Source organism: Petaurus breviceps, unplaced genomic scaffold, assembly GCF_028583685.1.
Source record: "Petaurus breviceps papuanus isolate PSGF00001 unplaced genomic scaffold, PetGlider_PUasm1.0 184, whole genome shotgun sequence".
Classification (NCBI taxonomy): Eukaryota; Metazoa; Chordata; class Mammalia; order Diprotodontia; family Petauridae; genus Petaurus; species Petaurus breviceps.
In genome coordinates this window covers 1,921,024-1,938,809 of record NW_027185793.1, presented here as the reverse complement: position 1 = coordinate 1,938,809, position 17,786 = coordinate 1,921,024, and the positions used below count along the sequence as shown (strand labels likewise).

At 37.9% G+C, this 17,786-nt stretch overlaps 1 protein-coding gene across 7 annotated transcripts in view; it reads right to left on the bottom strand.

Annotated features, from left to right (window-relative positions):
* Positions 1-17,786, bottom strand: part of FOCAD (focadhesin) — a 504,358-nt gene that overhangs the window by 278,031 nt on the left and 208,541 nt on the right. For all 7 annotated transcript variants that reach the window (XM_069088078.1, XM_069088080.1, XM_069088077.1 and 4 more), the window contains 3 exons: positions 17,255-17,356; positions 6,013-6,217; positions 235-441 (listed from right to left, as the gene is read on the bottom strand). In XM_069088078.1, coding sequence (XP_068944179.1) covers positions 235-441; positions 6,013-6,217; positions 17,255-17,356 — 514 coding nt within the window. The remainder of the gene's footprint in view (positions 1-234; positions 442-6,012; positions 6,218-17,254; positions 17,357-17,786) is intronic.

Genomic DNA, 17,786 nt, shown 5'->3' with positions numbered 1-17,786 from the left:
AATGATGCATGGATCTTGCCTTTTTTTTAAAGTAAATCTTAGGAGCGGCTAGGTCGCTCGGTGAATATAGCACCAGCCCTGGAGTCAGGAGGACCTGAATTCAAATCTGGCCTCAGACACTTAACACTTACTAGCCATGTGACCTTGGGCAAGTCACTTAACTATAACTGCCCTGCTTTCTCCCCTCCAAAAAGCAAAATAATAATAATAATTTAAAATTAAAGTAAATCTTACCTCTTTCAGAAGTTCAAAGTTTTTTTCTAAAAGCTGAATTAAAGATGAACATTCTCCTGTTATCTTTAGGCTTACTTCACAAATACAGAGAATCTGCAGGCTTAGCTTGACAAGCTCCTCTTCCCAGAAAACAGGATGGCGCAAAAGACTCAAAAATAATTCTTGAAGAAATAGCATGACTTCTGTTGTCTGTACCAAATCTTTTACCTGTTACCAAAATAACAATAATTATCAAATCAAAATTAAATATTGTAGGATAGCATATACCAAAAGGATAAATTAAATCTTGTTCTAAAAGTCATTGGGCAATTCATTTACTGCAGATTCCAAAAAACTTGATAATCTAATCAATGCCATGATCAATCATGATTCCAGAAGACCAAAGAAGAAACAGGCTACCCACATCCTGAACGAGAAGTGGCAAACAAATATACAAAATGAGATATATTTTTGGACAATGCCAATACAGGAAATTGTTTTGTTCTACTATATTTATTTATTATAGGGATTTTTGTTGTGCCCCACCTACAAACCCAGGGAGGTAGGAGGAAATGAAAATAGATCTTTGTTAATTGAAAAAAAAAAAACTGAATTTTAAAAAGAACTTAAGTCAGGTTAAAAGTTTTACAACTACACTGTCTGCTTTTTGTAATTCACCAAAATATATTCTATGTTAGTTGTTTTCATCACTACCAGCCAATTCACATTCTGTCGATTTATTTTCTGAAATCTGGGCATGAACAACTAATCAAGATAAACTATGCATTAGTGCCAGCATATCCAAAAATGTTCAACAAGAGCTAAGTTTGACCTGTCCAAATTACTTCTCTGTGGTTTTTTAGGATTCAACACAGGTGCCTCATAGCAATTTCTCAGCCTGTTATTCTAAATACACCACTAAATACTTTGTCCACAAATGATTGGCTGTAATATTCTCATATCAAGGCATCATTTCTCGATTTGGCAGATAGAGTGAAAAACTATTCAAATGAAAGAGTGTCTTCTCAACAGGCTACTATAATGTTAGAGGGGAAGAACCTGGTGCTCTTGAAAATTCCAATTCAATTCAAGCCCAGCTGTTCTGATCAAAATTCTGAAGTTGGAATTAAGGATAAGGTCCTGATCTCAGTCATGTTGGCATTTATTCCCAGAGATTAAAAACAATGAACCATCTGTTTCAATCAGGAGCCTTGTGTCTATTAATTGCATCAAGAGGAAAGCCTACAGTTGACCAGCTGTACCTTTCACCAGTGGTTACTACTATAATACCCACCATGACTAGTAAGTGTTTCAAAGTGCAAAGCAAAATAGAGATCTACATTAGTTCCTAGAGAACCGAGAAACAGAAAGATATATTAAAAGGATTGCAATGGAGGAGCCCAAAGAAAATGTTATATTATGAAAAGAAAATGAATGGTCTGATGCCTAAATTCCTTTTCAATTCTGCAAAACATAAACTGACAAATTAAAACAAAGTGAAGCCTCATGTTAACTTAAGAGTACTGGTATGGTCATCTGTGATTTTCTGACAGAAAAAAGAACATGTAATGCAATTTTCTTAATAGAAAGCAAATTACTATTAGAGTATTTTCATCCATTTATCCCCAAAATTCATAAATATCCAATTTCAGAAAAATCCACAATCCACTCCATAATGCCAGCTGGCTACTATCAATGGATCAAAAGGATCAAAATGTTAGAAACCCATTTATTAAGAAATACAATAATTAGACATTTACTTAGCTGCTACTACATGGTAAGTACTTGAAATGGACCCATTCATATTCTCCCATGAAATCTACATTTTAAATAGGAGAATTTTTTTAACCCAACAAACAAGGTGGATCAGTGTTAATATTAGTGCCTTTCTAATCTCCATAAGCATTTTTTAAAATAACCATAAAGGGAAAACATTTAAGCAAATCTAGTTCTTTGTTCTCTAAGAGCATTTGACAGATTAGCCAATATGTGAGGAGATATTGAAAAAGAACAGCAGGATTGAAAGATGAGCTAAAATTAACATGATAACATTTAACAGGAATAAATGTGATGTCCTTTTTTTAAATTTCAGCACTCCACAAGTAAACAATGCTATGTGGTGTTCATATGGAAGACAAGGATTTTAGTTGACAAGTTCATTAAGGCCCAACAGTGTAATGGGCCTCATGTAACACTGAGATTATATTAACACAAGTGTCCACTCTAAGGTAGATAGCCACCCCCACCTTACTTATCACTGATCATACCATATCGCAAGTATCTGTATTATTTCAGCATCTCAAACTTTGGAGAGATGCTGACAAAGAAGAGCAGAACTAGGCTAATGAAAGGCCTAAAAACCACATTATAAAACCCCCCTCCATAAAAATGGGGCAGTTAGAAGGGCTGGGCATGTTTAATATAGAAAAGTGAATAAATATTTAGAGAGTTCTTGAGTAGTCTTCAAATATCATAAAAGTTGTAATACCAAAGAGGGAATATACTTTTTCTACACTGCTCCTGAAGACAAAACTAGATCTAAGTTCTAAGAAGATAGCTAGGTTTTGGTTTGTTATTTTTTTCATTCAAAATAAGAACTTTTTAACAACAAAGAAACAGTACGTTGTCTAAAACAATGTGTTCTTAAACATGGGGTCACCTGAATCAAGAAAGAGGCTGGACTGGAAGAACATGAAGGTTCCATCCAGATCCTAGGCTTGTGTAAAACTTATGTCTAGAAGTGGTTTCATTTGATCATGTCACTCGTGAAGCTCTGTTCCCAACTGTGATATACTTACAACATGGAAATAGTACCAAGAACTAGTTTATAGGAGTTACTCAGAAATTTATCACTGCAAACAACCAAGGACATTCAAGATACAGAAGCAAGTATGCGAATGAGTGGCTCCAAAAAAGTGAATAGGACAGGAAAAGACAAATTATTTTTAACAATATGGAATCCTGAATTCCAGGTGCTTTTTTTTTCTCAACATAGTAGAGAGTCTAAGAAATATTTCCCCAGAGTCTACTTCTGGGACTGCAATCTTGGGACTTTCATTTGTTTGAAAAAGCTTATGAAGGAAAAAGCACAGCTATATTACCTAATAACACAGGATATGGTAAGATAGGACAGGTGCTAAGTCCTTGACTAGGCAGACTATTTCTTTCTTGAAATTTTCTGCTGCCTTTTAAATGGAAAAGAAAACTATTTAACCTCTCAAAGCAATGTGAACAAAGAAGGTGAAACACACCGTGACACTTAACACTTACTAGCCATGTAACCTTGCGCATTTCATTTAACCCCAACTGCCCTGCCTTCCCCCTCCAAAAAAAAAAAAGGAAAAAAAAAACCAATAGAGCATTTGGGTTTTCCAGAAATTCTCCCTTGTTCTCACTACAAGACATCTTTTTTTCTAAATCAGATATTCTTTCAATATATTTTACACTGTGTTTCCTATATATTCCTAGGTTGTCCTTTGCTAAACATATTACCCCATAGTCACCTCTCAAAATCCTTTTGGGTAACTTGTGACTTCAGTTATTCAGACACTGTAGTGTTCTATGACTCATGCCTATACGACACCAACAGAAGACTGTTAAGAGTGAAAAAATGGCAAGCCTTTGTTCAAGGAACAAGCTTATGGTTTTCAAAAGAACTATGTAATGTTCCAAAGGCAATCTAGCCCATTCTCCCCTGTTCCATCCTCAGCCTGGCTCATACATAGTTCATTTGTGTGTCTCTTAAAGATATAGGCATTAATGCAAAAGCTCTACAGATTGCGCATACAACTATACATTATAATCTGCACAACAGGCATTTTTCATCTACTTGATGTCTTCTGTAAGAACAGTTAGGCCAAACCCTTTTGAATGACTATAGATCGCATTTAGGAAATTTTGCAATTTTCTTGGGCTGGATACGATGTTATCTGCGATGTGAAATCTCAACTGGACCTCAAAACTTGCTTTTAAATTTGTCTTTGTTGGACTGCCTTCATAACAATGTGGGAAAGGCAAATGTTTGGCAAGCACACATTTCCTGGTTTATGCTTTGCTTGATATTAATAATGAGAGCATAGAACAGAGTTAATTTTGTTGTCATATCTTTCAAAGGTCAATATTGCATGAAAGAGTTTTTCTTTTGTCTTTTTGGAAGGGGCAAGGCAGGGCAATTGGGGTTAAGTGATTTGCCCAAGGTCACACAGCTAATAAGTGTTAAGTGTTTGAGGCTGGATTTGAACTCGGGTCCTCCTGACTCCAGGGCTGGTGATCTATTCACTGCTCCACCTAGCTGCCCCCAATGAACGAGATTTTAAGGCAGCCTTTTGCTCTACCAACTCAAATAAATTTTTTTAGTCAACAAACAATAAACATACTGAGATATTATTCATTACAAATTTAAGGAAATTGTGAAAACTGTGTGCAAAAGTCTATTTGTTCCCTTCTAAAATTCTCATCAAGAATACTTTCAATGTGTATATTGATTATTCTCATAAAAACTGTATATAGTCTTGCATGTAGGTTGATGGTTATGATATTCTCTCAGTCCCTTTTTTGGTTAATATTAAGAACCAAAATTTTTTCCAATCCTATAGGATCCTTCCCTCTTCCATATAACAAGGGAATTAATCCTTTCAATATCAAAATTGTGTCTCCTTCTACACAACCATATATATTTAGTCTGAGTTACTCTTCCCACACTTCCCAAACAAACCCTTTTACAAAGTGTATTCCCAGAAAATCAGTAAGATTATTATTAGTAGAAAGAAAAGCATTGTTTCACTTTTAGCAGTAAAGCACTAACATTTATGGCTGATTACATTGAATCAGAAATTAGTCGTCTCTCAGTATGGACTTTATTCAAACAGTTACAATTATGTATCTTTTCTTTGTGTCTCTGCTTTATTTTCTCTGCATTACTTCACACTTCTACCTTTGAATTTCTCATATTTGTCATTCAAGTGAAATGCCACACTATTATATTCACATGCCAAAATTTACTGAACTATTGCTTTCCTTTTATTTTTACCAAAACATATAAGCTCTATTTTTAAGGTCCAATTCAAAATTAACCTCCTTCAAGGAACATTTCCTTCTACTGAATGAAGAAACATTTACTATCCTACTTGTCCCACTTTTATGCATGCTAATATAGATTTTTATAGAGTTTTCCCCAAATGTCAATGTAATCTAAAAAATCTGTAAATGAAAACTTAAGAAAGTTAAGCAAAATTAGAAAGAAAATTAGTAATAGAGGGAGGAGGGAAATGGAATAAATATTTCCGTAGTATCTAGTACGTGCCAGACACTGTACTAAGTATTTTACAAATATTTCATTTGATAATAGTCAAAGATTTCAGTACTCCAATAATATATGATATAGAGATTTGCAAAAAGTAAGTTATAGTCTCCAAAAGAACGGTGTTGAAACTAGTTTGGGTAGATAAATAGGAAGAAAAAATAATGGAAAAGTAGGGAATATCCTTCTATCCCGAATAAACATGGGACATTCACAACAGTTGATCATCTTCTGGTACACAAAGAATGTTTAATTTTTTTAATTATTTATTTCTCTAGATTTAATTTAATTTTTTAAATATTTATTAATTCAAAAATCAAGTTTGCTTATATACATGTGAGCACCTGGAGAACAGGTAATGTCTTCTGCCTTTTTTTATATCCCCCAGGCTCAGCACAGTACTTGGCACATAGCAGACCCTTAATAAATGTTTATGACTAATTATACTGCCATAATGCATGAACAAGGTGAGTAATAAAGAAGAAGAAGAAAAGTCTTACCTGTAAATATGGAACCAAGTCACAAAACATCTGAAGGATATGTTTCTCCATTAATGAGGGTTTTTCTTTATCACAAGTACCCTGAGGTTGGAGCAACACTTTAAGCAAGCCCATTCTCAGTTTGGAATACTCCTGTAATTGGGATGGCTCACAATATAGGTAACGAAGAAATGGGGCCATTATAGACAGGCAGGAAATCTCTGACCTACAATACAAATTATGCAGTAAGTAATATTGCACTGTACAGTCACTCTATATTTACTGAATATTTATGTGCAGAGTATTGTATATAACAGAGTATACCTATAACCAACAAGAACAAGCTCTTGCAACAGACTTATAAGAACAAATCCAAGAGGATTATGCTTTGTGATCTGATGCTTAGTATTAGCATGAAATAGATATCACAGTACAGACAAACCTAGCCTAACATCATTAACTTTTGGTTTTGATATGCACAATGCTTGGGCCTAAGATTTCAGTGGTACAACAAAATCCCTACTAAGTAAACTGGGCAACATATACTCAAAGAGTTGCTACAGTGGTAGCTAGGTGGCGCAGTGAGTAGAGCACTAGCCCTTCAGTCAGGAGGACCTGAGTTCATAGGTGACCTCAGACACCTGACACTTACTATCTGTGTGACCCTGGGCAAGCCACTTAATCCTGATTGCCACACACAAAAACACACACACAGACACACACACACACACACACACATGCACGCGTGCAAATGTTGCTACATCACTGACAAATAATTTACCCAGGATCTCAAAGCCAGTAAGGGAAATGAACACAGATCTTCCTGGATTTGAGGCCAGCTCTCTATTCAGAATGCCATAATGCCTTTCATGATAAAGGAAATAATGTTTCAAAGAGAAACTAGTTTCTGAGAAAGGACATTAACAGACAATCATCAAAATGATGGTGCAGAGATATTTAGTAATTTGTGAATAATGTTACCATAAAATAACACTCATCAGGGAAAATGTATAATTATCAATTCTAAGGTACCGTGATGCAAAGCCAAGCACGAGCAGCTTTCCAGAGGGCTGCTGCTACGAACAGCTTTTCACGGCTTCGATGACACCGTATAGTGAACTCTCTATTCAGTAACAAAGCAGAGCAAAACATTCACAGAAAATCAAAATACAGCATTCACCATGTCACAGCTCAACAACTTATCACTAAAATGACCACACAGTTTTCACCAAAGTGGTCACATAGTTTTAAACAAAGTACAATCATTTTAGTAACTCAATCATTCAATCATCCTTAAGGAGGCTTGCCTCCTTAAAGGACACAAAGTACAAAAGTAAAGTCCTCCATCCATGGGGTTCAATTAAGTTACAACATCATCAGTCATTACTCAGTACCCTCTTAAGGGGTAGTGGAAAGTACAAAAGGCCATCCACCCCTAGTTCACAAATAAGTTACAATTTCATCAATCACTATTCAGTACCCTATTTCATCAGTCACTACTCAGACAATTTCATCAGTCACTATTCAGTACCCACAAAGAGGTCTTTTCATCTTGACTCAAGGAAGGCTATCAGCTTCCATTGTTTCCTCTTCTACAGTCCCAGCTTCTGCCTGAATCTAACCACCTGCCACCTGAGTTTAAAGACAGACAGCTCCCAGGTCCTTGTCCAGCTCTCTGTGCAGTTCCTGCTCCATACTGAAGCTCACAGTGTCCAGTCCACCTCAAATCTCTCACAGTCTCTGTTCCTGGGAAGACAGGCTTAACAAAGCCACAATAATATCTACACACATCAAGCTTAGCAGAATTACAACAATATTCACACACATGGTCAGCACTATCATCACAATTCACTTTCTGCCTGTGAGATCAACATAGACCCAAAACAGACAAAATACTGACACCACAGTCATGCTTCCTCTTGCAGCTCTGGCTGGCTCTCAAAATCAAAATCACTTTATCCAGCTCTGTTCTCAAAATCAAAATCACCTTATCCAGCCTCCATGCTGCTTGCTCCAAGAAATTCTGTCTCAGTTCTCAATTCTCATTTCTCTTCTCAGTTCTTCTCAATTCTCAGTTCAATCTTCAGTCCAGCAGTAGCAGCCCAGCCTCCAGATGCTCGCTGAGAGGAATTCTCTCTCTCTGGCAGCAGCTGCTCTGCTTCTACAATGCTTATCCCAAGAAGTTCTGACTCTATCAGCTGGGGCTTTTCCTTATATACGGTATTAGCTCCTCCCTGTTCAGCCACTTCCTGTTACATCAGCAACATGGGTTCATACCTTCTGTTTCTTTAACAGAGGCTTGATATAATTAGCTTGACACTAAGTGCTAAGTACCTGTTAGCTTGGCAATACAAAGGGATCTCCAAATTTCACTACTATTACAAGTAACAGCCTTTTTTAGTATCATTCCTTACACTCCAGTCCATCATGACCTATCGGATTCCTCATTTGAAAAAATGGGAATAATACCTATGTCATCTGAAGGAAAGTGTTAGGCAAACCTTTAAGTGTTTTAAAAATGGAAATTACTGCCATCTGGAATGTTTCCCAGTTTACCCTTGTGGCCATTACTTTGTCACAACCAGTCACTTCTTATACCACCCTTTAACTGAAATTACTCTCTCAAAGGTTATCAATGATCTCTTAATTATTAGGTACAATGGGCTTTTCTAAATCTTCAACTTTCTTGACCTTTCTGCAGAATGGGATGTGTCAACACTCCTCTTCTGATATAATGTCTCTTCTCAGGATTTTTTTTGACACTACTCTCTCCTGATTCTCATTCTATTCTGACTCCTCCTTCTCAGTCACCTTTGATGGATTATCATTCACATCCAAATACCTCTGCCCAAGTACAGAGGGCTCTGTCCTAGGTCCTCTTTCATTCTCTCACTCTATATTCTCTCTGGAGGATCTTCTAGGCACACACCACCACAATGCACATGACTCCAAAGGCACACCATTATCCATCAACTACCTCCTGTGGTCCACCCCTGCATCCTCAATTGTCTGCTGGACATTCCATAGCCATATCAAATTGAATAAGTACAAAACAGAATGGTTTATCTTCTCACAACCTAGTCCTCCTCCTAACAACTTATTTCTGTTGAGGTTAACTCCATTTCAAAATTTCAACATCATTTGTGACACTTTACTTTCCCACCAACCTAATTCCCTGAATTAGAGAAATTCTCTGAATTATTTGGCATGCTAATAATAACTATTATTATGACAATTATAATAGCCAGCATTTACATAACACTCTAAGGTTTAGAAAAAGCTTTATAAATATTATTTTATCCTCACAACTACCCTAGGAGAGAGGTGCTATCATTAAACCCAATTTTGCAGATAAGGAAACTGAAGCAGAGTTTAAGTGAGTTGACATAGCTAATGAGGGACTGAACTGAGATCTGAACTTGGCTCTTCTCTGATCCATTTCCAGGACTCTCCCCACTATTAACACCAGCTGCATGCTCTGCTGCAACAGCTTTTTCACTGGTATCCTGGCCTCCAGTCTCTCCTCTCTCCAATCCATCCACCCCATGATAACAAGATGGATATTCTGAAAGCAAAGGCATGAAGAAGCTCCACGGGGCTTTCTTTTACCTCCAATTCTTTGGCACTAAAAGCCCTTTATGATCTGTCTCCAACTTATCTCATGTGACTCCCCCTAAAAGACTCCAGATAAAATGGCCTACACAATATCCTACCTCCTGTCTGTCCCTGTAGCTTTAGCCATATCTCCCATCCCTGGAATGCTCTATCTCCATTGTTGTCATTCAGTCATTTCAGTTGTGTCAGACTCTTCACGACCCCATCTGGGGTTTTCTTGGCAAAGATATTGGAGTGGTTTGCCATTTCCTTCTCCAGCTCATTTTACAGATGAGGAAACTGGGGCAAACAGGGTTAAGTGACTTGCCCAGGGTCACACAGTTAGTGTCTAAGGTCAGACTTGAACTGAATAAGATGAATCTTCCTGACTGCAACCCAACACTCTCTCCACTATGCCACCTAGCTGCCCATCTCTACATGTCTACCACTTGGATTCTTAACACTCTTCAAGGATCAGGAGAGCCTTATGATTTTACCAGTTCTTAGTACTCTCTTTCACCAGAATTACTTACTTTCTATAACTGTGAATTTACTTATGGGCAGAAATGGGAGGAAGGGTGTCACAGCAGACAGAGAGCTGGCCTTGAAGATATACAGATATGGATTCAAATGCTGCCTTTGATCCATACTGTCTGTGTGAATCTGAGAAAGTCACTTAAACTTTTAAGTGGTCTAGGCGAATTTCCAAAACTGTAACTTACAAGAGGAAGTTTTGATCAACATAGATAGGGGGAGGATCCTCACCCAGTCATTCCCTAAAACAGTCAAATCAAAGGTTCAATCCTTACCCCTAATGTGTATACCAGCTCCTTCCCCTCAGAAGAATGTAAGGTCCTTGAGGGTAATAACAGTTTTATCATACAGAGCCTGGCAAATAATAGGCACTTAATAAATGTTTGCTGAACAGAACTACTGAAAAAACTAGCTTAGATAAAGGTTCACCATCACGTTGGAATTGTCTACCTGCTAAGAGAAGTCCAATGTGTCTGCTTAGGGCACAATGACAATTCACTCCATAAGACCTCATTAGTATCTCTCCCTAAAAGAGAAAAGGCCTAACAGATCTCTCCGTTTTAATACCTCCAGATTATGCTTGGTCTAAATCAATCTAGTTATTCAAAGTTATTCATGAGTTTTACATATTCTGGACCACCCACTGCAGTGACCACACAAAAAGTTTACAATGCTCTATAACACCCAAAAGTATGCGGTGAGAAGTCATTTGTAAGTTCAAGGTGCTCTGAAAAATATTAAGGCACAGTGCTATCCTAAGTGAATAAACATTAAGGAATATCTATTCCTTAATCCCACCAAAAAAGGCTAAATTTCAGATGCTGGCACATTTGTGAATTGAGTCAGAAAAATCTGAGTTCTTCATTTCTCCAGGCACTTATTGTAGATTCAATGGCCTCACTAGTGCCATTGTACAAAATAAAAAGGGCTCGTTGATCACACAGCGATCAGATCAAGCAATTTCTGTATTTCAAAATGAATAGCGCATAAAAAGACAGAGTTAAGGAGTGCATGACTCCATACATGTATAATCAATAGAATAAGAATCCTCATTACACCAACAGTAGCCAAGGACAATTTAACTGCTTTCTTTTGTCTGAAATGCTGACAGTTAAGTGAAAGGCTAATATAACAAAATAAATTAAGAGGCAGCTATGAAGTATTATTTTTAAATTGTCCTTTACTTAATTTCTCCTGATTTTAAATAAAACATCCCTTTATTTACATCTAGCTCTCAAAAGCATACTTTATACTATCAGAGAAAAATGAAACTGGGAAACAGAAGATTAGAAAATCAAAACTGATTGTCAGTATTTCAAAACTTAGCTGTGTTTTAAAGGTCTCTCTACATACCCTTTCTTACTCTTTTTTTCACATCTAGAATTTAAGTAGAGGGGCGGCCAGGTAGCACAGCGAGTAAGAGCACCGGCTCCAGTGTTGAGAAGACCTGGAGATCGAATCCCGGGCTCAGACACTTAGCACCCACCCAGAAACACCTGGCCGTGTAACCTTCAGCAAGTTACTTAACCCCAATTGCTTAGGGGTGGCCAGGTGGCTCAGCGAGTAAGAACACCGGCTCCAGTGTCGGGATGACCTGGATCAAATCCGGGCTCAGATACTCAGCACCACACCCAGAAATAACTGGCTGTGTAACCTTGAGCAAGTTACTTAACCCCAATTGCTCAAAAAAAATAAATAAATAAAATAAAATTTAAGTAGAGAAAAAGATAGTAAGAGTTAACTCCTAGTATTTACACAGTTCTTAATGCTGGTACTTTTCCTCTATTGATTACTGCCGATTAACCCTGTCTAGAGCTTGTTTGTGAAAAGTTGTTTCCATGTAGTCTCCTCCACTGGACTCTAAGCTCCCTGAGGGCAAGAACTATCTTTTGTCTTTATTTACATAATCCATGTTTAGTACAGTACCTAGCACACAGTAGGAACTCAAAAAAAATGTTTATTGACTTTAAGGTTTACAAAGCCCTTTACAAATGTAATTTCATTCAGTTCTCACAACCACCCTTGATGGTAGATGCTATTATTATCCCATTTTAAAAAGGAGGAAACTGAGGCAGATAGAAGTTAAGGGACTGGACCATGGTCACGTAGCTAGTAAGTGTCTGGTACTGGATTTGAACTCAAGTCCAGCATTCTCTCCACTGTACTAACTAGCTGCCTAGATAACAAAACTATGAATCAGGAAACTGCCTAACTGTAATTTACCAGGTAAGAAGAGGTACATATGAAAATGAGTATGATCTTAAAAAAAAAAAAAAAGTGTAAGTCAAGCTTATTTTTTCTTAATTTGGTAAAAAAAAAAAAAACCAAGGATGCAATAATCTGAAACTTCCAAATGTTTATATAAAAATTACCAATAACATTCAAGACTGAAGTGTTAAGCTAAATAAATTTGTCAACAGGACTCAATGAACTGACCTTTTCAGGGAAAATGGCAAATTTAAAGTCCTACTGCCTTTTTTTTTTTTTTTGGCTTTTTGGAGGGAGGAAGGCATGGCAACTGGAGTTAAGTGACTTGCCCAAGGTCACATGGCTAGTAAGTGTTAAGTGTCTCAGGTCAGATCTGAACTCAGGTCTGCCTCCAGGGCCGGTTCTCTATTGCCTACACCACCTAGCTGCCCCCGGCCTAATGCCCTTAAAAGAATACTAGAATAATTCTACTTAACTATTTAGATTTTGAAGTTTAACCAGACTATAATACTTGCTGTCAGATGAAACACTGAAAATAATAAAATGATCTACTCCTAAAAGTCAACCTAAAAGTGAAGAATCAATGTAGGAAGGGCTGCAGAATAAGGACACTCATACATTGTTGATGGGGATGTAACTGATCTAATCGTTCTGGAAAGCACTTTGGAATTATGCTTTTTTTTTTTTAAGTGAATAAAATGTCTATATACCTAGAACCAGAGATACTGTTGCTAGGCATGCAGCAGAAGAAATAAAAGACAGAATAAAAGGGTCATTTATGTATCAAAATCCTTAAAGTAACATTTTTACACTGGCATTGAACTAGAAACAGAATCAATGCCCATTCACTAGGGGATGTAATGGAACAGTACTCTGCTGTAAAAAATAAAGAATATGAAGAATCCAGAGAAACATGGAAAGACACAGCAATGCAAAGTGAAGGAAGTAAAGTCATAAAAACATAAAAATAACTTGCACTCAGTTATAAGGAAAAGGGGAGGGGAAAAGAGAAGAGGAAAGAGGAGGAGAGAAGACTGTCCCAAGGCTGAGATGGAGGAAAAAAAATTCCCCTCCTTCAAACCTTTTAGATTGTGGAGAACTATGGGTATGGCACATAATACAATCAGATTTAGTCAATGTATTGGCTAGTTTTGATGAACTCCTCCCAATGCACCATCAACTCCCCTTCTATTTTATTCCTTGTTATATGGAATGGCTTGCTGGGTTGGCGGGGGGGTGGGGGGGGGAGGAATGATATAGTTGCAAATGAAAGCAGCACAAAAAAAAAAAGGAAGTATCAAAAGATATTGATAAAAATTAGTTTTAATTCCTATGGAGGTGAAATCAACAACACAAACTAAAAATTGGCAATAACTTTAATAAATTAGTTCTAAGCTAATCCTGGGGGGGGGGGACTTAAAATGAAAATTAATCAAACACAGATTTTTAATTTAGTGATATTTGTGACATAGATAACTACTTCCTTATCTAAAAAGCTGTTTTAAAACTTGTGTTTGTTAAATAGAGACTTTTTAATAGAAGTTTATTAAAACAAACAGTACCTTCCCTCCCTTGCCATCTCCAGTTGTCGCAATCTGTATTTTGCCACTGGGCCCAGATGGCTCTGGAAGAAAAAGTAAGGCTGGTGACTTTGCACAGCCCTCCCTCACTTAAATCCAATTTCTTTGAAAGTTATGGTATCACTTTCCTGATGTCATAGTCCTCTCAAAAAATGAAGGATAAAAAACAACCCTCCCTTAAAAATTACCTTATAATTGGGGGCGGCCAGGTAGCACAGCGAGTAAGAGCACCAGGTACAGTGTCAGGATAACCTGGGGATCAAATCCGGGCTCAGACATTTAGCACCCATGCAAAAACACCTGGCCGTGTAACCTTCAGCAAGTTACTTAACCCCATTGCTTAGGGGAAGCCAGGTGGCTCAGAGAATAAGAGCACCAGCTCCAGTGTGAGGATGACCTGGGGATCAAATCCAGGCTCAGATACTTAGCACCACACCCAGAAATAACTGGCCTTGTAACCTTGAGCAAGTTACTTAACCCTGATTGCTTAAAAAAAAAAAAATTACCTTATAATTAACTATTTGTGTATATTTGTATTTGTTTGCTTCATATTTATCCTACATAGGGGGGCGGAGCCAAGATAGCGGAGTAGAAGCACAACCTTTCCACGGCTCCACCTTCCACATTCCCAAATCCATGTAAAAGGGGGACTCAACAAACTGTGGAGCTGCAGAACCCACAAAATGACACAGAGAAGCGAACCTCCTGCCGAGGACAGCCCGGCAGGCCGGCAGGAATCCAGTGCAGTGCTCTGGGAGCCGAGCCCAGCCCCACGCCAAGGCTTTAGCCCCAGGGCGGAACCGGACCAGCGGCCAGCCAGAGGGACTCCAGATCAGCAGCAGCTGTGGCCATTTTCAGATTTACCAACACATAGATGCGAAGGACAAAGTGAGAGGTCAATGCAGTCTGGACTTTGGGACCAGTAAGTGGGAGTGCTTGGCTTTTTCCCCCCAGGGCGAGAAGCCACTGAGATTCCAGCACAGCCAGCCAGCACCAAGTGGCAGCTTCAGCTCCTGGCCTGCAGAGTGTAGGGGGAACAAGGACCAGAGGGGTAATCGCTCTTCCTTTAACCTGCTTGGATCTGGATTGCAGTCTAGGGTGGAGGTCCTGGGGTCTGTGTCCAGCTTGCCAGAGGATGTGGAGATCTCAGAGAGGGCACCCATCTAATACCTCCAGCAGCTGAGAAAACCCCAGCATTTGGGACAAAAGCTCCCCTGTCTGGTGGCAGAGGCCTACTGTGGCAAAAAGCCCAAAAGTCAAGTAATTGAGTGGCAAAATGAGCAGGCAAAGGAAACAAAACAGACAGAAGATTCCAACTTTACACTCCTATTTTGGGGACAAAAAGGAGCAAAGCATGGAACAGGAGGAAGACAGTGAAGACAGAACTCCTGCACCAAAAGCTTCAAAGGAAAATACAAGCTGGTTACAGGCCATAGAGGACCTTAAGAAGCAGATAAGAGAAGTGGAGGAAAAATTGGGAAGAGAAATGAGAACGATGCAAGAAAATTATGAAATGAGAGTCAACAGCCTGACTGAGGAAAATAATACCTTAAAAAAACAGACTGACTCATATGGCAAAGGAGGCTCAAAAAGGCAATGAGGAGAAGAATGCCTTAAAAAGCTGAATTTGCCAGACGGAAAAATAATCTGAAAAGCTCACTGAGGAGAATCATTGCTTCAGAATTAGATTGGAGCAAATGGAAGCTAATGACTTTATGAAAAATCAAGATGCTGTTAAACAGATCCAAACAAATGAAAGAATAGAAGGCATTGTGAAATATCTCATGGGAAAAACCACTGACCTGGAAAATAGATCCAGGAGAGATAATTTAAAAATTATTGGACTACCTGAAAGCCATGACCAAAGTAAGAACCTAGAAATCATCCTCCAGGAAGTTCTCAAAGAAAACTGCCCTGATGTTTTAGTACCAGAGGGCAAAATAGAGGTTGAAAGAATCCAGCGATCACCTCCTGAAAAAGATCCCAAAAAGAAAACTCCTAGGAATATTATAGTCAAATTACGGAATTCCCAGATTAAGGGGAGAATATTACAAGCAGCCAGGAAGAAACAACTTGAATATTATGGAAACACAATCAGGATAACCCAGGATTTTGCAGCTTAAACATTGAGGGATTGAAGGGCTTGGAATATGATATTCTGGAGGTCAAAGGAGCTGGGATTAAAACCAAGAGTCACCTACCCAGCAAAACTGAGTATCATGTTTCAGGGGAAAATATGGTCATTCAGTGGAACACAGGATTTTCAAGCATATTTATCCTACATATATTATATATTACCTATCATGTTTTACATATATATGTATATGTATACATATATATATATATACACATATCCACACACACAAACATACACACACATTTTTATGTTAGAATGTACTGGAGACTATACAGTGTTTTGATCTATGTACCTGTTTTCCTACTATCTACCATATAATAGGTGTTTTTAAAATGCTTGCTGATTGACTCTTTGGTCAACAGCTCTTACCAGTGTCAGACTGTCATCACTTAATATCAGGATTAGTCAAACTAGCTGTTGATTCTGAGATAACCTAGACACTTAAAATCAGCCTACAGAATATTCTATCAAGAAAGTCAATATGTAAATATTAAGTACGGCCACAGAAACATTAATCTAAATGATCTTACCCAAAGAAAAATTGGAAAACTCAGAATATATAAGATATATACACACATATGTACATGTATATATACACACACACATATATATATATATATGAATGATAGTATAAACAACATAATTAAACCAACATAGTGCCTACCCATAGCTACCAAGCACAACACAATATCAAGCTGATATCACTATATCAGGTTTAATTATTTAATACAACATGTCTTAGTGCGTAGGACCCTCCAAATCAGTGAACCTCAGTAGGGTTAAAGCAATTTGCACATATGGTAGCTAGTTATTCCCTGAGCACAGCTGTACGTGATCCAAAACAGCTCGATTGAAAGAGACATTGTACCTCTGGCAAAGGTTCAACCCACTGGCCCATTTCCAAGGGGCCAATATCTCACATGTATTTTCTAGTGGTTTACCAAAGATTTCAATTCGACTTCCCCAATCAATTAACCAATGCTTCATTTCTTTAATAATGGTTTTCCTTGTGTGCAGTATTTCAACCATCAGTGAATTTGGGTTTTCTTCCCCCTATACTTAAGAAGAAACACAAAACACATTTTGCTCCTAGATATGCCTTATTTTTGTAAGGTCAAAAGCTATCTTTCAAGAACTAGAAAACAAGTTGCAGGGTAAATATTAAACCACTAAATATCTTGCCTCCAAAAACTCACATATTTCATTTTACCTTTCTGGGAACTGCTGAAAAAAAACTGTAAGCTGCTGTAGAAGCACTGGCCAACAATCTGACCTGTTTTCAAGCACAGTGATGAGAGGATGATGATGGTTTCTGAAAGATAAAATTAAATTTCAGAAATTAAGTCATTTGGGAAATTCATGGCTAAACAGTTCATCAATAAACATTTATTAAGGCTCTGCTTACATTCCAGGAACTGTGATAAACACTGGGGATTATGCGATACAAAGAAAGGCAAAAGCCAGTTCCTGCCCTCGAGTTGACAATCCAACAGGGGCAGACAACACACAAAAGAAAGCTGAAAAGCAGCATGGGGTCACTCTTACCCATTTTATAAGCAATGTTCTGTTATACAGCTGTCACTCTCTGAAAGTTAAGCTGTGATTTCAGCACTACAGGAGCTTAATTTTCCCTCTTTGTAACTGCCCTTTAAATCTATGTAACACACCCATTTCATGGGGCTGAGACAAACAACCTAAAGTCAAGACAAGCCAACAAGCATTTTCTAAGTGCCCACTGTGTG